The sequence below is a fragment of the Medicago sativa genome, chromosome 2 (genome assembly GCF_051527215.1).
Source record: "Medicago sativa cultivar Bolivia chromosome 2, Bolivia_mono, whole genome shotgun sequence".
In the NCBI taxonomy this organism is placed as follows: Eukaryota; Viridiplantae; Streptophyta; class Magnoliopsida; order Fabales; family Fabaceae; genus Medicago; species Medicago sativa.
The window spans coordinates 74,145,606-74,168,208 of record NC_140750.1 but is presented as its reverse complement, the minus strand read 5'-3'; the positions used below and the strand labels follow the sequence as shown (position 1 = coordinate 74,168,208).

Below are 22,603 nucleotides of genomic sequence, written 5' to 3'. Positions count from 1 at the left end.
ACACGTAAGGAATAGAAGAAAATGCAAGCCCCCATCCCGTTACGTATCAGAGCACCTAGACACCAACTGAGAGTCCACTCATGAACGCCTCTAATCTTTATTACCTGCACATTACCCACGGTCGAGGCAACATATACGCAGAAGGGGTGAGATTTCATAATCAATACATTAAGCATATAATCCAATAAAATGCATTTAACAACTTAAACATTAATAACATGTCAACAATTAACAATCAGTATATTTTTCATGTCATAACAAATACAATCATCAAATATCATTACCAATTTTCATCACAAATCATAATCAACTTAACACTCAACCTGACGACACAACTCATCTTTGACCATGCAACTTTATCAACTTGACAACAACTTGACAACACAACTCATCTAGACCATGCAACTTTATCAACTCGACAACAACTCGACAACTTAAACATCATGAACTTCTTGATATGCAAATGCATGTGGTACCAATCAGCAACAAAATGAGCATAATAGGCTCTTCAACGTGTGAGCACAAAGGCTGCCGGGCCTAAAGCCCCCAACTTTAATGAGCACGAAGGCTGCCGGGCCTAAAGCCCCCAACTTTAATGAGCACAAAGGCTGCCGGGCCTAAAGCCCCCAACTTTAATGAGCACAAAGGCTGCCGGGCCTAAAGCCCCCAACTTTAATGAGTATGCAATGAACTCAACTTCCAACAATTAGACAACGACGTGTACAACTCATACGACTCATAATCATGGACGACTTCTTAAATTCCAACAACGTAGACCGACTCATGCAACCTCAAGACACTAACAGTCGACAACAGAAAACAGCAGCAACATACAACAATTAACAACGCTTGAATGTGTTAACATTCACATAAAGAATTAATTACATCAATATAAATATCATAAAACATCATTATAGCATTCATGCAGCAACACTTCTAGGTTCAGTCACCATAACAGACTTCTGGAGCTTATGAAAGCATCCTAAACAGCTCTCTAACTTACTTCTAAGGTCATCTCAAGACTACACGTGCGAAAGGATCGCATCGGGACAATTTTGGGCAACTAACAGCCTAACTCGCAGTGGCGAGTAACTTCACTCGCAATGGCGAGCAAAGTGTGCATTCTGGGTTCCTACGTATTTACTCGCAGTGGCGAGTTATTCTGCTCGCAGTTGCGAGCTCACAGGTCACTCGCAGTTGCGAGTTGTGCTGCTCGCAGTTGCGAGTTCTGGGTTCTAGCTCGCAGATGCGAGTGTTCTTGCTCGCAGGTGCGAGCGATGAATGTCAGTACGGCCAGAAACCTAAAAATTCCAACTTTTCACTTAATCTCCTAATTTTATCCTCAATTCAACATCTAATTATCATCTTATGGTGTATCTAAGTTCTGTACACTAATTTAACATCAACCTAACATCTTTTCATGAATCAATCATCAAATTCGGTCTTAAACTAATTCCCAATTCTCACCAAAACTTAATCTAATCATGCTAAATTTATCCTATAGAATCATACTCTTAATAATATTGAGAATTAGTCTCACCCTTACCTTGTAATTGCAGAATCGATAGCCTCTCCCTCAGGTTCTCCTCTTCTGACTCTTTCTCTCTTTTCTCCAAAAGCGTTTCACGTAAAAACGTTTCCCACTTATGTCTGTATTATTTATTTACTCTTATTACTCATCTCACCTATAAACTTACTCTTTCCACCTCACAGCCCAACTTCTAATATTTTTATTTTATTTCTAATATCTTATTTTATTTAATAATAAAATAAGTCACACCAACATAACAACTTCACAACATCAAATACTCCACATAATTCATTCATAAATCATATAACTTACTCAAATCATAAATCACATAAATTACACAAATTATAAATCATATAAGCATATATTTATAAATATATTCTAAACTTCATTGAATTAATTAAATAGTTAAGACGGGCGTTACACGACACATTTCAACATATGCTTCAACAGATTTTTTGTCCCGCTGTCCTCTTTAGCTACATAGCTTGTACCACATTTTAAGCATCTTGCCCTTGGCGGTCCTCTCTCATCAAAATACTTCTCAAAGTAATTCCAAGCTAGTGATCTTCTTGTTCTTTTTGTACTAGGAATTACACTTTCCTCATCTTCATCAGGAACATCTTCAACATCTTCTACATTAGACATATTTCCTATAACAGAGTTTAACACGAGTTAAATATTGATTTCAAAGATACAAGTTGTAAATTTGCTTATCTTTGTGATGGCAGGTGCAGCCATGTTTCAGAAGTAGATGATAATTTTTTCAACAACTTAAAAACAAAGGAATTCCAATAATTCAGAAACACAAAACCAGGAATAGTACCTCATGTTACTACAAAATCTATATGACAATGTGATGATTAATCATGTAACTTTTCTCTATAGCATGTTTGGTTAAAGACCAAATATTGTTTTTCTCCATTTTTCTAAATTTATTTTGGCAAATTATTAACTTATCCTGATTCAAAGAGAGAACCATGAGGAATAGTCTCATAGCCTGTTACCTCACTAAACCACTATCCATTTTAAAAATGATAAGCAAATTTTAACTATAAAACACTACAAAATAAATATTTAACATCTTGTATCATACAACACTCAATATTGGATCATACAGAGGTCATCAATTAACCAAAACTTATCAATTAACCAAAAAGAATATATATTGGGGCATAGAAACTACAAAGGTACCAAAAGAATATGTAAATTCACACTACATGATACACGATTGAGATTAAACTAACCTAATTACAGTGCAGAGATTTTCCCTCATCAATGCAATTATAAACTAAACAGCCATAGATTGATGATTTATCGAAGTTAATCACTTTTGCATGGTTAAGTAAAAAATAAATGGCAAAAGGTCTAACCAAACATGCTATTAACTTGGATAAATCCTAACTTGGTTCACAGTTAATTCTCTCAAAACTTATGCAACTTCACCAAGCTATTAACATGTACAATGGCAAAAAAAAAAGAGTGAAAACCCAACAAAAAAACATTACCAGAAAATCGTCAAAAATCAGATAACCCAAACACACAAACAAAATCACAAAGGCACAAAAGTTCTTCAGAGCAAACACAAACAACAATAATCTCAGATAACCCAATTCAGAAAACGCAACAAAATCACATTACAATATAATAGAGACTCACAAAGGCACAGAAGAATCGAATCGTCAGAAGAATCGTCGAAATCGTCGCAGGAATTTGAATCAATTGGAACAGAAGAGGAAGAAGAATCGATTTCAGATTTGAAGAGGAAGAATCGATTTCAGATTTCAGATTTGAACAGAAGAGGAAGAAGAATCGTCGCCGGAATTTGCTACATAGGTGCACTCCGAAACAATTTCAGATTTGAAGAGAAATTTGGGGAAGAAATTAGGGTTCAGTTTTTAATTTGGGGAAGAAATTAGGGTTGAGTTTTTAATTGGGGAAGAAATAAGCTATTCACTATTTAGCTTTTAATTTTTTTAATTTGTTTGATTTTTTTGTTTTAATTTGTTATTTTTTAATCAAATGATCCATTGGATAAAAAATAAACAATAAAAAGTGATCCATTTGGATCTTTAAATTAATTGGATGGACTAGATCCATCCATATTTTTTAATGAATGGATTGGATACAATCCATTAAAAAATAAAAATGTTTTATGGATGGATTGGATGAATTTTGTAGTGGATGGATCAGATGGACATGGATTTCATGGATCCAATTGCCACCCCTAGTTTTGTGACTAAATGTTTTGAGAGAAACAATTATACTCAATTACTTTTTAATTGTTAATGGTGCAAACATGTAGAGAAATTAACGGAAATGATGTTATATGCAATGCAATTACTCAAGACATAAAAAGATATCAGAATAAATGAAAGGTTATTACCAACATTTTATTAAATATTTGTGAAATGATGTTTTCGATATATGCTAAATTTTAAAATTTTAAAAATTGTTTTAACATTGGGTGTTTTTTTAAGTAACGAAATAGTACACCTTTTTTAAATTATAAATTATAAATCGGAGATTTGTATGTATTGGTAAGTGTGGGGTGAAGCTTCAAGTTTGATAATTTTTGTTTTAAGTTTCCAAAAATTTGTATGTGTTGATTATATTTTATGGGGTAAAGATGAAAAAAAAATGTAAAATTAAACAACAAAAAGGGTAAAAAAAATATATTTTATTTTTATATTTTGTAGAGGTTAAGTGTTAATTGTATTGTTATAAGATATAATTTTATCTTCATTGTTAATCACTAAACAATCTGTGTTTTCGTCCGAGTCACGTAACAATGTGATAATTATATAAAAGCAATCAGACTATTGATATTGTGGAATGTTTAAAGATATTAAATGAAAACTATAAGTATTAATGTGATGTTTGTATTAAATATTTTTTTCTTATAAAACAAAAGAATGTTGAACTATTGTAGAATTATTAGGAATCAACACATTCATTTTTTTTCTTGCACTAACAATCATACATGACTTCTTAAAAAAAATCATATGTGATACCTTATCAAACTTTATCCTCAAGTGTTGTAAATCAAATAACATATTTCGTTTAATTGATTATGGTGTTAATTTCAATTCTTGTGTGTTGTAACTCCTTGTAGCAATAACTTGAAACCATGCAAATTCATAGGTGCTATCGAATGACACTTCTGCACGGTTACACGATGGTATTGTCTGTTAATACTCCAATGTTATTAAATATTTATGTTATTAAATGTTTTTTAGAATGCAATTACGAGAGAAGAAACTCAATTTCGCAATCTTCCACATGAAAGCTTACTTTATATTGAGAATTTAATGATCATGAGCACTTCACATGTGAGTAAGCTAAAACTCATGTTTGTTACTTGATGCTTATTGTTAAATAAATTTACAATTACTTGATGTTTATTGTTGAATAAACCCACAGTTTGATCCCTATATTATCGTTCCCTGTTTAATTTGTATTGGGAAAAAGTATATTATGTTATTATTAAATAAGTCTCAGTAATACAAGTATTTATAGTTGAATATTAGATGCATAAGATGTGTGACATCTGTCACACTCAAATAGGCTAATACTTAAGACTAATGAAAGATTTGTTGCTTAACTATTACAAGCTTAACATCTATATTCTAACATTCTCCCCATAAAATCTGTTCAAACTGATGGGGGTGGTGAATTTCGTCCTCTAACTCAGTGTCTAACCACTTAGGCATTACACATAGGCTAACTTGTCCTCACACTCATCATTAGAATGACTTTGTGGAAAAGAAGCATAGATATATAGTAGTTAATAAACTACTATATGTGTAAAAAACTCATATACTTGATGCTGATTATTAAATAAACCTACAATTACTTGATGTTTGTTACTTGATGCTGATTGTTATATTAGAATGACTTTGTGTAAAAAAACTCATGTTTGTTACTTGATGCTGATTATTAAATAAACCTACAATTACTTGATGTTTATTGTTGAATAAACCCACAATTTGATCCCTATATTATCGTTCCATGTTTCATTTGGTTTCTAAAGTATATATAAATATATCAAGTAGTTAATAAACTATTTTTATGATTTACTAGATATACGGGCACTCACGCGCTCATATTTCCACTCTTTTTATTGTGTTTACACGTGTAAATTACCAACAATATTTTATATGAAATTTTGATTTTAATTAAAATTAGAAGTACAAATATATGTGACTTTCAAATTGTAACAAACCCAAAAAATCATGTTTATCTTTTTCAATAACGATGTTAATTTGAGAAATATAATTTAAATCCTTATCTTTTGATGAGAATGTCGATATAACAAAATTTTGAAAACTAATGACTATTTTTATAATATCAAAATTAATGCAGTGTTTCTATTAAATAACTTTTTATTTTATATGCAAAACACCGTTTAATATTTGCACAGCTCCTCTTGCACATTTTTTTTTTGAACGACGCTCCTCTTACACATTTAATGTGCTTATATCTGCAGAAACAAGTTTTATATACATATATGGGTCGATATGATAAAATATTGGAAATCCATGACTATTTTCAAAATATAAACATTTTTTAATATATTTTTTACTTTATATGCAAAACACCGTTCAATGTTTACATCGCATCTGTTGTAGATTTTATATATTTATATTTGTACACACAAATATTTATATACATATATGAGAATGTCTATATGATAAAATTTTAGGAACTCATGATTTTTTTTGAGTAAACAAAATATCAGTATTAATGTAGTGGTTCTCTTGATTTTTTTAAATGCAAATTAGTGAGATTAAAATTGATGAGAATAAACTATATTTATGCCATCATACAATGTCCCCCCCAAGGAAATTGGATATAATAAGGAGAAGAATGAGTACACAAATTGGTTTTATATTTTTCAAAATGACCATTAGATACATAAAATTAAGAAAATGACGAGTTTTAAAGAGGACATCACGAAAATATGTTGGAATACGATATTTATATATTGTTAGTAGATGTCTCTCACACACACATGTATATATAGTCATATATATTGTTATAGATAGATATAGGTAGACATAAAAAAAGAGGTTTTGTATTATCAAGGGGGTGTGAAAACCACGTTCAAGAAATTATGGATATAGATTTATGGCCCATCCATAAGCCCAGTATCTAACCAAAACCTAAACCCTAAATATATATATAGATTTTCTCAACCGCACAAATCAAATCAATCTTGCAAGGAGACAGCACAGGACGCAAGGAACGCAGCGCAGCCATGGGAAGAAGTAAGACCTAATTCCCTTCTAATTTTCATTCATTTCTCTGTGTTTGTTTCGTCTCTGATTATTCCATTTGTTTCTTCATTTCATTTCCATGAATTCGTTTTATTTCAATTTTTAAAGAGATATGATGATGTTTATATTGGTCCGTGTTTCTTATTCACCGTGACAGACAACCCCTTCCAATTTCTGATCTCTCTTTCAGACATTTTTTTTTAAATTTTGATTTGTGATTTAAAATTTAGGGTTTATAAATCACGAGCTGAAATTTCATTATATATGCGAAATCTATTACAGATTTATTTTATGTGTTGATTTGATGCTGCTGTAAGTTGAATCTGAATAATGTTTTAGCTGTTTTAAATTAATTGAGAATTTGAGGAGTTTATTAGAATGAATGATTTGTTTTGAATCAAGTGCCCGTTTGGATTAGCTTATTTTTGAGCTTAGTCAGAAATAATAATTATAAACCAATCCAAACAGACCCTTAATATATTATTTGTTACAGATATGAAATTTGTTTTATGCTTTTGAATTTCATGATTATCCTATTATTGTGTGGCCATTGTAATTGTTTGTTAGTTCTTGTGCATGAACTGTATTGTTTGTTATTGATGAATTCAGGATCTTAAGTTCTTTTCAAACCTTTATGTTTTAGTAAACCTTTTTTATTTTTTATTGCGGTAGTGGCTGCTTTTTGTTCGTCAACTTTTTTACCAGGCACTGTTTGCCATGCTCAATTTGATCTTACTAGTATTCCCAACACATAATACATAATGGAGTCTATTTTAATGTCTATCATTCTTTGTTGTCTTTGGTACTACTATTATGAAATGCAAGAGAAATGATGATATTTATCCATACGGTTCTGTTTTTGATGATGAAACAAACATGCACTACCATCTGATCTCTTGCAAGCTATAATATTTTCTAAATTTTAATTCTATAATTAAAAAAAAAATTAAGTCTCTTGTATTATTTGTTTTCATTGTTTATGCGTCATGTATATTGCCTATGGTATCTGATGTCTAGAATTCTGACTTTTGTCTAGTAGCTTGACATTTCGTTTTACGGGGATAGATCAAACTTTTACAGGTCTTGCGACACAGGAGTTAACTTAAATATAAACACCTATTGTTACTAATTCCCTGTTTATATTTTGAATGTAACCAAGTACTAATTCTAATTATAGTTATTCAAATCGTTATATTTTTTTTTTGTTTTGTTATTGTTTATTGTTCTGCAGTCTATGATGCAATTTTTATATCCTTACTATTCTGATTATACTGTGATTATTCCAAAATATCACCATCTTTCGGCTGAGATTGCAGTTCTATTTTTTTATTTACTTAATAATATTAATTATATCATTGTCGTTATTAAGCATAATGCCATAGATATACCCAAGTACTAATTTTTATGAAATTTATTCAAATGATTATATGTTTTTTGTTTTGTTATTGTGCATTGTTCTGCAATCTATGATGCAATTTTTATATCCTTACTATTCTGATTATACCGTGATTATTCAGAAATATCACCATCTTTCGGCTGAGATTGCATTTCTAAATTTTTTTTCACTTATTAATATTAATTAGATGTTAATCTTTATTAAGCATGAAACATAACAAAAATCTTTGAATGTCATGATATTTTAATGGATGAAACTGATGCATAGTGCATTTTTGTATCTTGATCATATGATGTATTGTACTATTTATGTGAATGTAATCATGTTTGTTTTATTTATAGGGCCTGCTAGGTGTTACCGTCAAATTAAGAACAAGCCATATCCAAAATCACGATTCTGTCGTGGAGTTCCTGATCCTAAGATCAGGATTTACGATGTTGGCATGAAGAAGAAGGGTGTTGATGAGTTTCCTTTCTGTGTTCATCTGGTCAGTTGGGAGAAGGAAAATGTCTCAAGTGAGGCACTTGAAGCTGCTAGGATTGCCTGCAACAAGTACATGTCAAAGTTTGCAGGAAAGGATGCATTCCACTTGAGAGTCAGGGTTCATCCATTCCATGTACTCAGGATCAACAAGATGCTTTCATGTGCTGGTGCTGATAGGCTTCAAACTGGTATGAGAGGTGCTTTTGGTAAGCCTCAGGGTGTTTGTGCTAGAGTGGCTATTGGGCAGGTGCTCCTTTCTGTCCGTTGCAAGGACAACAACAGCCACCATGCTCAGGAGGCTCTCCGTCGTGCTAAGTTTAAGTTCCCTGGCCGTCAAAAGATCATCGTTAGCAGGAAGTGGTAAGTATTTGAAAAATGAAATATCACCTTACTTCGATTGTAGATTTGTAGTCTGGGATTACTCTGGCGTTTTACTTTAATCCATGTATTAACTCTAGTTATTGTTGTTTGTAATGCTTCTTCAGGGGATTCACAAAGATCAACCGAGCTGAGTATCTTAAGTTGAAATCGGAAAACAGAATTATGCCCGATGGGGTGAATGCTAAGGTAAATGTGATGCTGCATGTGAATTCATTGTACTGCATGTTTCATATTTTCTTCCTCATGCTAAGGACATGTACTTTTTGCTAACTTGAATCATGTTAGTTTGGAATATATTAGGGCATGTGTCTGATTTGTGAATATAATCTGTTTGAACACTCAAATGGATACTTTTCTTCAGTTAGTTTTGTTGAAGTAATTAACCTTTCAACTTATAAGTTCTTTTGTGATTTTGCAGCTTCTTGGATGCCATGGACCATTGGCTAACCGTCAACCTGGAAGAGCTTTTTTGAATGCCAGCTGTAATGAGGCTTAGGCTTGTCTGTTATTTTCAAATATTAGTTTTTGGATCACTTTTGTTTTTTGCAAGAATGAATATGAGGTCTCTATTTTGTCCGTACTTTGTTAATTTGAGTTCAGTTAGTTTCTGTCTTGAAGACAACCTTGAATTTATGATTTATGTTATATTTTGTTATGGTTGCTCTATTTCTCCTTTTAGTATTTGATGTGAGAAAAAAAAGGTTCCATTGAGATTTGGTCTCTTTGAAACTAAGCTTTTCTTACTTTACTCATCCAAATCTACTTGCAATCTCACGACTCAATTCTCACAAAATGGGTTCAGTTTCTGAGAATTGGTTATGAAACAGCAAGATATGTGAGAAATGTTTTGTTTATTTATATTGAAACCAACTAGATTTTTTTTTTTTAATTGTTGGTTCAACTCATAACTTTGATTTTTTGTTGGATCACGTTGGTCTTCTATATTGATCACTTTTTACAAGTTTCGACGACTTTTAAAAAATGTTCTACGATTTTTACACAGTTAGGTGTATCTCGAATTTACTTGTACATTTGGAATTTATTTAAACGACCTTTGTAAAATGTTACTATTTTGTTTTTTTTAGGGCAACTTCTAAATATTTGCTTCGCGTTTTCTCTGAAAACAAACAGATTACCCCTTTCAAATCATAAAACCTAATTGTTAAAAAAAATCACACGCAATGACGAATCACTTCTCCTAGTTTTATAAGAAAATGCCATATAGTTCACATTTGATGGACGGTGGAGTTTAGTATGGGAAAGCAAAGTTGTTTCCCATCATGGGAAAGTTTATCCAGAACCGTAGATATAATAATTTTCTATTCTAACGGTTGAGATTCTTTACCTGTTAATGGCAACGACTTTTTGTTGGCACCATGAAACAAAAATGACAACCCCAATCAAAAAAGTAATCAACAGTAACATTTTTTTTTAAGAATTAACAGTAACAGTTTTATGTTTTGTTTACGATTTTATTATTAATTTTAAATTCACTTTAAATAAATTAACACTGTAAATGTCTCTTTTTCATCACTTTTTTATCTTGTCAAAATCAATTTGTGTAAAAAAAATAATCAAAATCCCAATTTTTATTTTACTGTGCCACAAACAACAACCACCAGATCCGGATTCTGATGAGTGATAGGCTACCACTGGGGATCTTGTGGCGACTGACGACCACTGGTTTCTCAACATTTGCAATCGGATTCACATGACAGATGAACGAACACGAAGCAGGACAATGATTTTGTCTTCGTTGAACAAAACTGTGTAAAATATGGTGGAGGAAGTAGAGAAGAGGAACAGTGAGAAAGATGCAAAGAAGAAGAACCTAGCATTTTGTAAACATTGAACCGTGAAATATTTTATTTTCCTTTGAACCGTTTTCTTTTAATTTTTTTGTTGCAAGTGTTCAATTGGATTAGAATTATGGCAAGAGGAGTAGTTTGTTCTCTGACCAATAGGAAGCCATTTATATGACATTTTAATATGTTTTAATTAATTATTTTTTATCATCACAACAACTACAAGTCATGACTGCCAGCTGCAGGTAAAAAACAAAGTTTCCCATGATGGGAAACAACTTTGCTTTCCCAGGCTAAACCTCACCTTGATGGACACATAAAACTTACGAAAAAGATTAAAAACTTAAAATTTGATGGACACAACTTACAAAAAAGATTAAAACTTAGTATAAAACCACACACAATTTTGTTGGGACTAAAGTAAAACATAAAATTAAGGGTTAATTAAGTTTTTAGTCCCTATAAATATTCACAGTTTTGTTTTTAGTCCCTACAAAATAAAGTCACACTTTTTAGTTCTTGTGACATTTTCCTTAAGCATTTTAGGGATTAAAAATGCTGATGGAAAAATTATATAGGGATTAAAAATGTTGATGGAAAATTTTTTAGGGACTAAAAATGTTGATGAAAAATTTTATAGGGACTAAAAAATATAATTTTATTTTGTAGGGACTAAAAACAAAATTCTGAATATTTATAGGGACCATTTACTTAATTAACCCTAAAATTAAAAGGGACGTTGTTTCAATATTATTGTTAGTAAAATTATTGGCATCCCCTCACCTATATCAGTTATCCTGGTGAGGCATTTTTCTATAGAAGGATAAAAACTAGTCTCGTTAGAGAATAATGCATACACCACATGAGTGGTCAATGAAGGATAAGTCTTTTAGAAAAGTAGCATATTAGTCCACATTTTTCCCTCGCAACTATTTTTCCATTTATTTGTCTTCTCAATTACCAGGCAATAGTTCTAACTATCAAACAAATAACAGTCTCTTCCACAATACCTTTCTCAGTTCTCATTAATTTTATCATATACATTTTTTTTTTTGAGGGAAATTTGATCATATACATAGCTAAATGTCAATATTCAACGGTCTAAACATTTGAATTTTTTTGGGAGTTTCTTGTTAGTCAAGGCCTCAGACTATATACCTAATTATAGTATATGCTATATTAATAATATCTTCTTCACTCCACACATATATCCAACGCACCAAGGAACTCATGATTGTCCAATCAAGATGAGACAGTTTAAATATCAAGCTCTGCACTTTTATTTTAAAAAATAAAAAATGAACTTACATATATTAAAATTTAAATTGTCTGATCTCAATTCAACGACCATATATATGCACCAAATGTAGAAGTCAAACACCTGTATATCAAAGAAAAACCAAGCCCCACACCTTCTCCATCTTCATTCTTTCTTTTATATATATCACACACACAAAACACAAGTTAGCAAATAAATGCAAGTTAGACATAAATTATACTACCATGAGTAACTTCTATGGCTATCGAGACCATGAGAACGGCTTCAACAAAATAATGTTGCTTAGCACCATAGTTTCCTTAGCACTATTTTTAATTCTAATGTTCGCTCTTCACAAGATCTACTCCAGGTTCAATCACGAAGCTCTTAGGAGAGCAGCCAATGGCGATGTGAGACTCACCGCCACTCAAGCTCACACCCAATTAACAGAACCACCCAACACTGGTCTCGACCCTAAGCTCATCACTACTCTTCCTACTTTCCTCTTCAAACAAAAGCATCAAGAAGAAAATAACAATGTTTCCAATAATATTGTTGAATGTGCGGTGTGTTTGAGTTTATTGCAGGATGAAGAAATTATGAGGTTGCTTCCGAATTGTAAGCATAGTTTTCATGTGGGTTGTATTGACAAGTGGTTAGCTTCGCATTCAACGTGTCCAATTTGTCGAACCAAGGTTGAGCCGAGGCTTGAACTAGAGCCACGCGAGGGCCCCACTTTGTTTGAACCACCATCTGAATGCACATCAAATGGTGGTGGTGTTAGTGGGTCCCCCAAAGATATTTCAGCATTGAGCTCTTCTCGAAGGATTCTTATTAGGGATAGATCTTTAGGAAGAATCCAACCTTCTAGTACTCCTCACGATTATATTACAATTGATCATGATTTAGAGCGGCAATGGCTTTCTTCTTTAACAATAGAAAGTATAGATTTGGAAAGAAACTATGCATCATTTAAGGTTAGCCAAAGTCACCAACTTCATTGATGATTTGCATATAATTCATCAACTGTGAAATTTGAGAGTTAAATTCAAGTCACAAAATTCTAGCATAGTCAACTGCCGTTAGTGTGAAGAAGCAGTGATTATGTATTTTGTTATTATTTCTGATGATTTATCACATATGGTTTTACCGTAATTGGTAGAGAATAGCAAGAAGGGGTGAAAAAATGATGATGTGATATTTTAGTTTTTTTTTTTTAACTTTTCAATTCTAAGGAAAATATGACCGTAATGTAATAATCTGAAGTTCGACTGAGAAGTAAGTAAAATAATAATATTTTTGAAATTTCTTCTATATATTATGTTAGTCAAGTACGAGAGGTTTTAGTGTTGAACTTCGTTAATTGTATTTATTATATTTTGGAGAAAGAATTTGGTGTTTGGTAATGTGGGTTAAGGGAATATTTTTTGACAAGGTGGGTTAAGGTAATATAATGACTGCTAGATACATAATATGGGCACGTTAGGAGGTTGCTCTATGTGATGTGAGCTTGGCATATATAAAATTAGAGATTAATTAGAATAGACTGACAGTGTAAAATAATTTTACACCATCAACCAATGATATTTATTCATTTAGACACATCACCTTAAATGTTATAAAAAGGAAAAATGAAATAAAATATGGATAATAAATACCATATCCCACATTTATTATTAGCCTAGAACAAGGGGGTTACAAAATTACAACATCAACCTAAGTCTCTCTTACTTTCTCTAACTTTGTCCTACCTTTTTCTATTTCCTGTCAACAATTTTTCACAAAATGGAAAAATAGCTACTGACGAATAAAAGGAAGCAAAAAACACAGTGACGGACCCAGAAAATTTGAGGGATGGGGGCCGTATTTAAATCAATGAATAAACAAATATTAGATAAAGCATGTTTTAAAAAATGAAACGAAAAATAAAATATGAATTTTTTTAGTATATTCTGTCAATATACTATTTTTGACACATGTATCTAATAAGGTGTTGTCATATGAGTTAATGTATATAAATAAAACACGTGAGTTGTCATATTCATTAATAGATGTGGAACACATCATTAGATGCATATGCAAAATAATTGTACATTGACAAATCATACTAGCTAAACTTAGTATGAAAACATAAATACTTCTTTGGATCCTTTTTATAAAAGATAAATGAGTTGACAAAATTTTGTATATTTAGTTTATATTATGAATGAGATATATCAACTTTTGTTGACTCATTTATCTCTTATATTAAAGATTAAATAGAGTATTATTTATGATATATTTTTCTAAACTTAAAATTAAAGAAAGACAAAAATATAAAGAGGAGAAATGGATAACTTTAATAGTTGCATACATTATTATTATTATTATACTTATGGTAGTTATAGGTCATTGAAGAGTAAAATACCAGTACTCAGGCAAGGAAGAAACATATATATAATAGAAAAAAATAAAATAGAAGTGAGGGCCTTGGCCCACAGTGTGGTATACGTGGGTCCGTCCCTGAAAAAACATAACATTAACCAAATGATCCACATATCAAAACTTAATCAACGTATATCAATCCATTGAAAAATAAACAACCTCATAAGTAAATGTACTAAAATAAATTGCTCGAAATCTTCAACCTTCATAACCGCTTCAATGACATTCATGTGTTTAATTTGTGCTATGTTAAAGGATTTCTTGATGGTTCTAAAATCCAAAAAGTTACTTGTTGAGTTTTGCAACTTCAGAAGACTTCACTGATCATACATGAACAAAGGTCTGCAAAATTAGAACATGAAGACAAGGTTTGCCAGGGTGAAAGAATGCAAAATCATAATGAAGATTAAAAATGGCTAAATCAAATGTCCAAATTAAAAAACATGGGTAGAAGACAATTATTAGCAAAGATTTTATTTGATTTTTTTTTTTCCATTTTTAACACCCATAACACTTAAGATGATGTGTCTAATTAGATGCATTTAATTGGTTGATGGTGTAAAGTTGTTTTACACTGTCAGTCTATTCTAATTAATCTCTATATAATTAACCTGATATTTTCTAGAGCGTAAAATGAATCATATCAACCATTAATTAACAAATTAAATATAGATATTGTAAGTATATTATAACAATCATGAGTTTGTAAAAAAAAAAAAAACTTTGATTTTCTTAAAATCATAACCAATGAAGTGTTTGTTTCATTGATTCAAAATCTATTCCCATAAATGTAAGGTTGATAATTTACCGTTCTGCATTTATTTGAAAATTTAAGAAATTATGTTTATGCATTTTTTTAATCGGGTATCCTCCCTCTATACGCAACTACAACTAATATCTCACACTATCTATGGCCATAATAGATAACAAAGTTATCTCTCATGAGAATTTAATACTACTGCATTTTCAATGATTTATATGCATTTTTATTCTCAGTTTTCTTGTTGTTTATTTTCTTGTTTTTTTTTTTAACTCAAACTACGGGTATCTTGTCCTTGTGAGTTTAACTCAGTTGGTAAAAACAATTAGGGATGAGAATAAGCCATGCAGACCTACAGGGCCCTACGACCTAGCCTACGACAGACCATGCCAGACCAGACTTTTTTTTTTTTTAAATAGAGAAGGCTTATGCTTTTTTAGAAGCCTATTTAACTTAATAGGTCAGACCACATGCTATTCAAAAAGCTTCGTAGGCCTATTAAGCCGGCCTATTTAAATAAATATGAATATTATTATTTATTATTATATTATATTTTGTACTTTAAATTAAAATATAAATTTATTAACTTTTTCGGTAATTTAAGTTTATTAGTATACATTAATTTTTCGCATATATAAATGTACTATTATAAATTAGAGATGAAATATGATACATTATATTGTCAAATTTCGTAAACACTTATATTGATTATCAAAAAAGAGTTTAATCTAATCGGTCTATTAGTCGCAAGTCTATTTAAACTTAGATCACATTGCTTATTTAAAGATGTTCATATGATATAGGCTTTTAAACAGGATAGCAGGTCGTATCAGACTTTCAGAAAGTCAGACTCAGACCTAAAAAGTAAGCCTATGACAAGCCGCATGTCAGGCTTAGGCCTTAAAAAAAATTGACAGGCCAGACTTAGGCCTAGCAAAGCCTATCTCGGCCTAGTCTATTCCCATCCCCAAGAACAATGTATAAAATATGCAAAGGTCTGGAGTTTGAACCCCGAACACCAAAAAAAAAAAACTACGGATATCAAAGATTTTGCTACTCAATTAGTTTTTTCCCTTATTCTTTTCTTCTTGAATCCCAATTGACAACTTAAACCTAAATACTACTGTCACTATTTTATAAGCTCCTATGAATATTACTATCGGGTTATGGACATATGCATTTACCATGTTACATGGACTATATGTGTACTGTCCAATGTATATATTATATCTCTTCAATATTCTTTGGCAAGAACTTCTGTATACCAAGAGTCATATTGGATCTTTCTGAATTAATCAGAAAACATGGGTCGCAAACTCAAATATAGGGGCAGCCGCAGAGATAGCATCAAAATGAAAAGTCAAAACAAAATAAGCAACCCTAATAACAACTCTATTTTCTAGAAATACATTTCTTAGGTTGACACAAAACTTATTGAAAAGACACTATAATCTTGATGGATTAACTCCGGTCACAATTTCATACGTTCACATAGTTAAAACATTGTTGTGCGTTGGATCCAGATTGGGCGGTTTAAATGTTGTAGTCACACTTTCGTGATCTCAATTCAACTGCTACCAATATTACGAGGATTGGTTTTGCTATACATCCAAAAAGTTACAACGATGCAACTTGTTGTTGGTTTGCCGTTTATTTATGTGTAATTAATCCTTAATATATAAAAAGTTATCCTTTATGTGACTATACAATCTCATATTCCAATTATTGAATCAACAGACAGGAATCAACTACTCTACCATAAACTCAATTGAATCTTATATGACTTTTTCTGAAATTTGTCATGACATAGTTTTACAATACCAACTACCTTATCCTTTGCCAACATTTCTATATTGTCCCCAATTAAGCTGTATGATAGTAAATATGATAATGATATACAAAATTTCATTCATGAAACAGTTAAAAACTCCATTATATATACAGCGCAATTTGAGTCAAACTGACTATTTACAATTTAGATTTTAATTAATGAGTCAAATAAAAATGATTACATAATAATTTCAAATTACAACCAAACCAATTAAATCCAAGACCTCAAAACTGACACACCTTTCTTTCATTTTATCCATATCCATCACACTCCACATTCCACAAGCCATTGTCTTTGTTTTTCCAAATGGATTGAAAAAGATAAAAAAACAAAATAATAGAAAAAGAATCAAACACAACAAATAAAGAAGTGAAAGAATCATCAACAAACATTATTATACCTCCATTCAATTTTTTCTATATAGATTTATATATAGAGATATACATCATGTTAAAGCAGACACAACTGTTTCTTCCACCCTTTCTTTTGATGCCACTGATGCACATGTGTTTCCCTGCATTCCAATCATGCAAACTTTGAGTGGTCCCTTTCTTTTAAAGCAAAACACATCACGTGCATGCTCTGTTTCATAACAGAAAGAACCCTACTTGTACTAGTAGTAGTACTACTACCTCACCACCCAATAACGTGTGACTCTTCAAACTAAATTTAGTTTCCTTTTCAAAATGGATATTTTACACTTGTTTTTATGCCACATTTGGTTGTAGACCGTTAGATTAATCGAACGGTCTATAATCGACTGTAAATTCAGCGGAAGAAGATCTATTTTGTTCATTTTCACGAATTCACTAAAAAAAATGTACAATGTATTTAACGATTCAATAGAACATGAGTTGCATGCGGTCATGATCCTCTAACCGTATGTTGTCAGTCATATCTAAACCGTGCGAGTAAGATTAAACAATCCAAGTTTTAAGTTCGCTATTTTAAATTTAAAGAAAATTAAAATCCAGATGTGACCTACTGACTATGCACACGGTTACAATTACATAAGGAAATAAAACTTTTGCTGCTTTTTTTCCCTCATTTATTTTCCCTTTCCTTAAAATCTCTCATTTTCCTTATAAAAAAAATTCTGCAATGTCTTTTTTTATAAAATAAAAGATTCACAGTAATATGTAACAGAATAATATATAAACTAGCTAGCTACTTAATTAGTATGAGTTTTCTGAAGAGTTGAGTTCATACATTGAGTAGTTGTTCGCTTTCTGTTTGAGAATCACATATTGGCTTTTGTGATGGGGATGGTAAGGGTGATCCATTAGCATTTTCCATCTTCTTGAGGTTCTGATGGTGATATACCTGTCTTAATCTTTCTATCTCCCTCTTCAGTGCCTCTTGATGAGCTGCATGTAAATATATAAATGTCATTATAGTAAGTACAATATCTGAAGCTTCACCCTAGCTATGTGTCTAAATAGTATTAACTATTAAGGACATTCAATAATTAATGAAAAACAATGATTGGCCAGTAATTATTATTAATAAAACAATAACTAATGTTACATTAAACTTTAAAAAATAACAACTACTAACAGTACAAAACAACTTTAAATCTGATAAGTAAAAAGGAGCTAACTACTTTGAGGCAGGACACTAGACAAGTATATTTGAAAAATACTTAGTTGGTCACAAGTATTTGTACATTCTATTTGGACACATTCACACACTTAATAAAAGATGAAAAAAGAAATAAAATAAAATAATATATATTTTTAAAATTATTAAAAGATAGTATTTTTATGTTTGTGTGCGTTCAAATGGAGTATAGTCATTTTAGTCCCTAACGAGTAAGCACAATAATCCTTCAATATTGATATTAATTCTTTTTATATAGAGATTGATATGACAATAAATAAGTATATTGAAGAACTATTATTACAATATTAACGAGACATTTTAACCTAAGAAACTATTTTGACTAACATAATGTACAATTAGAAACTCTTGAAATTTTGATACATAGGACTATTATGCTTATTTGTTACATATTCAAAGACAAAAATGACTATTACCCGAGCTCAAATGTTAGTAGACTTTTTAAGTATATTAACTACTTTGTGATGGGGGCACATGATCACATAAATAGGCGTGCATGCAAACAAAAACACATTCACTAAATTCATTATAACTCTGTGTGCAGTCTCATAACTATGGACCTGTTTCACTCTTTATTAAATTTAATTTACCACTAGTGAATACTTGACCAACTTCAAGTAACTACAGTGCTATATATAGCTTATTGGTGTGTTTTCTCCATTTTTATTTTGTCATTTCATGCTTGACTTGTCATGGTCTCATTAGGACCACAGGGTACATATTCTTTCACTCATATATAAATTCACTAATTAGTAATAATAATTAAATTGAACAATATAGTATTGAAGAAATAATTAAATTACCATCTTTGAAAAGCTTGTCTTGTGCAAGGGCTGCAATTCTTTCCTTGAGAGCACTGTTGTCAACATTTAGAAGCAATCGTTGATGATCCAAAAATGCAACTCTTGGAGATAGCACTGAAACTTCAGCCTTCAATATATATTTGGACAGTAGAAGGAATAACAAAAAGTCAATAACATTATTATTTGATCATTTCTACTATATACATAATACATTAAATTTCCAGATATTATAGTACTGCAAATAAATAATACAAAAATTATAGTGAAATCATGTTATGTTACGTAACAAACCTGCAATGAAGTTACACTACGCTCAAGCTCTGATATGTATTGCAGCTTCCTCACACGTGACCTTTGTGCTGATTGCCTATTTGCCAAGATTCTAATGCAAAAAAACCAGAATCAGTTGCAAAACTCAAAGGAAAAAAATGTTTTATTTTCATTTACAAACAAAGAAAAAAATATATAAAAAGTTCAAGAAACCAAGATCAACAATATTTCAATTATAAAGAGCAATGCATGAAAACTAATCAACAATTTCAACTAGAATATCAAAATCATGCTTAAAAAAATAATCTACAATAATGAAGTACTAAAAAATTGTGTCATGTGGGCTTTGCAAGTTTATTAGCAAAATTAAGCATATGTATATAGATAAAAATATACTATTAGAAAAAGTTGAATTATGCAAGAAAATTAGAAGAAAAAAAAAATTGTTTTAAATTTCATCCTACATGTTTTAATTTTTATCTATAGTATATAGAAGTGTTTGATAATTACCTTTTGACTCTCTTTGGATCAGTAATTCTATCATTTGAAGAAGTTGCATTGTTGTTGTTACTTTGAGGCTGTGAATTTTCCTGTTTGCATTGGCTTTCTACCTCATCAGGTTCATATTTCAATTGCTTCTCATCTTCCTCTTTCTTCATCTCTCCTAAATCATTTTCCTTCTTCTCTTGTTTATTCTTCTCTTTCTCATTATCATCATTGACAAAATTCTGATCTGAAGGACTCGAAGGGTTCGATGAAGACAACGTTGGTGGCATGTTATTGACACCAGATATTTCATCACTGAACATGGACAAAAATTGTTCATCATCAAACTTGTCGAACTCGTTGTCATTGTCGTTACCATCGTGTTTACCCCGACAATCATCAAGCATTGGTGTTTCTAAGAATGTGACTGAATCGCTCACCGACCTTCTATGAGCGCCTCGCCTTGCCGAGGAAAAGTCGAGGAACTCATCCACCCATGAAGGGTTCTGATTCTGATAATTGTTTGTAGTGACAATGTTATTGGTTGAAATGGATGTTGGCATAATATTTTTTTGGTGTTTGGAAAAATCTGGCCAACTTGGTGACATGTTTGGGATCTTAGGAGGTAATTGTGCCATTTGAGAGAGATGTACAAAACTATATAACAAACAGGAATTTTCACAAACCTCAAATTTGTTGTTGTTAAGGATGTTGTTAATTATAACAAAATGTTATATATCTATATATATGAACATTTCATATAGCATGAAATTAATTAACATACAATGTATGAATGGGAGAGAAGAAAAATGAAAGTGATGAGCCTCTAACACAACCCTTTAATAAATATGTATATTTCCAGAAACCACACAAGGGAATGTTAGAGGGAAGAAAGCCAAGTTAATTAAAAAAACAAAATCATGAACTTTTTCTCTCTACTTTTTTTATTTTTCTTTTTTGTGATGTGCAATATGTTAGTATTTTAAAAATTTTACTAAATTTTATTTAGGGTATACTATTATCCTATAAAAAAAAAATGTTAAAGGGTATCTTGTGTGCAGTAGGGTCACATGGGAATGGAGAAGGAATGGACAGCTATGAACAGCTGGGAAGAGGGACTCAACGGTGTAACTGGAAAGTCGCCAGTGGATTTAATAGCTAGTGGGAATCAGCCACCACGTGCCCTTGTGACCTTCTCTTTAGTGACATGCCCTTATAATAATGATAATCCTTTCTTATTACAAATTTTGTTATAAATAATAAAGTTCCTTTGGAACACACTAATTTTAACCTAGGTTAATTAATTTGAAAATTCTTTTATAACTTCAGTTGTTAGGTAGAGAAAAAGAGTCAAAATCTAGTTAACAAATTTAGGTAGAGTTAGAGTGGTTAAAGAAAATATCTCAAATTAGAGTGTGAAGAATATTTGTAAGTTTATTTATAGGAAGCAAAATGAGAAGCATATATATCTAGTCTAGTTTCTAAAATTAAGATATGAAAACAGAATTAGGTAATTGATTTGATTCCAAATGAATAGTGTCCACGTTCTTGATAAAAGGAAAGAGAACCCCACTTAAGGGAGTTAGTGATTGGTGAAATCATATGGTTTTGTGATCTTTAACTTAGAGGAGAACAAAGACCATGTGCATAAGATATTATTATATTTATAAGGGGTTATGCATGGTGTGTGACGTGTTACATTAAACATTTTTTCATTAAAAAGCTAAGTATAGGTACAGTAGTTTTAAGATATAGTTAAAACTAGAATTGTGAGGACTCGTGGGATTTGGGGTATGAGCTGTGAGAGAGGGAAAAGTGAGGACTTCTTGTGAAGATCATGTTATGCTCCCATGTGAATTGTTTGCATGCACTATATGCTTTCTTTGCTTTGTCCCCAAACCATTCTCACATGTAGGGTATATGCTTTCTTTCTCTCTATGTGGATGTGCATATATGTCTTTCTTGGTACCTTCTTCTATTATCATCTTATTTAACTTGAATTAATTTAGTTTTATAAGGAGGTAAAAGTTTGACATAGCACATGATTAGGAGCACATTCATGGAATTTCATATTATAATCAATGGCATCTTTGTGTTTGGTTGTGAGAAGAAAATGAGAAGAGAGAAAGAGGTGAGAGAGAGTGTGGAAAGAGAGAAGTTGATGAGAAATAGAGTAGATTTCACGTAGTGTTTGGTACAAGAGAGAAATGAGAGAAATAGAGGAGAAAGAAGTGTGATTAGTTTTTGAAATGACTGAAATATCCTTATACAAAAAAGTT

General features: G+C 31.2%; 3 protein-coding genes and 3 non-coding genes across 7 annotated transcripts; 5 read left to right on the top strand and 1 right to left on the bottom strand.

Annotated features, from left to right (window-relative positions):
- The first annotated feature begins 6,737 nt into the window (after nucleotides 1–6,737).
- On the top strand, nucleotides 6,738–9,733 carry LOC146950635 (large ribosomal subunit protein uL16-like). Its single transcript, XM_085746579.1, has 4 exons — nucleotides 6,738–6,798; nucleotides 8,545–9,046; nucleotides 9,172–9,253; nucleotides 9,486–9,733. The coding sequence occupies exons 1-4, from the start codon at nucleotides 6,789–6,791 to the stop codon at nucleotides 9,561–9,563; spliced, it is 672 nt and encodes a 223-aa protein (XP_085602705.1). The 5' UTR covers nucleotides 6,738–6,788; the 3' UTR covers nucleotides 9,564–9,733.
- On the top strand, nucleotides 7,630–7,705 carry LOC146950638 (small nucleolar RNA Z195/SNORD33/SNORD32 family). The gene has a single exon (XR_015029571.1). It is a non-coding gene; the product is annotated as a small nucleolar RNA Z195/SNORD33/SNORD32 family (small nucleolar RNA).
- LOC146950637 (small nucleolar RNA Z196/R39/R59 family) lies at nucleotides 8,034–8,122 on the top strand. The gene has a single exon (XR_015029572.1). It is a non-coding gene; the product is annotated as a small nucleolar RNA Z196/R39/R59 family (small nucleolar RNA).
- Nucleotides 8,266–8,354, top strand: LOC146950636 (small nucleolar RNA Z196/R39/R59 family). The gene has a single exon (XR_015029573.1). It is a non-coding gene; the product is annotated as a small nucleolar RNA Z196/R39/R59 family (small nucleolar RNA).
- A 2,591-nt stretch (nucleotides 9,734–12,324) lies between the features above and the next one.
- On the top strand, nucleotides 12,325–13,489 carry LOC146950634 (RING-H2 finger protein ATL40-like). Its single transcript, XM_085741576.1, has one exon. The coding sequence runs from the start codon at nucleotides 12,376–12,378 to the stop codon at nucleotides 13,132–13,134; it is 759 nt and encodes a 252-aa protein (XP_085597702.1). The 5' UTR covers nucleotides 12,325–12,375; the 3' UTR covers nucleotides 13,135–13,489.
- A 3,728-nt stretch (nucleotides 13,490–17,217) lies between these two features.
- Nucleotides 17,218–21,195, bottom strand: LOC146950633 (basic leucine zipper 34-like). 2 transcript variants are annotated; one of them, XM_085746563.1, is made up of 6 exons: nucleotides 20,349–21,195; nucleotides 19,860–19,950; nucleotides 19,569–19,695; nucleotides 18,355–18,512; nucleotides 17,546–17,659; nucleotides 17,218–17,437 (listed from the first exon to the last, which is right to left on the bottom strand). In XM_085746563.1, exons 1-5 carry the CDS (start codon nucleotides 20,960–20,962, stop codon nucleotides 17,591–17,593), a joined length of 1,059 nt encoding a protein of 352 aa, XP_085602689.1. In that variant the 5' UTR covers nucleotides 20,963–21,195; the 3' UTR covers nucleotides 17,218–17,437; nucleotides 17,546–17,590. The 2 variants fall into 2 exon arrangements, with proteins under 2 accessions (XP_085602689.1, XP_085602688.1); XM_085746562.1 differs by having other exon boundaries at nucleotides 17,218–17,659.
- Nucleotides 21,196–22,603: the final 1,408 nt, after the last annotated feature.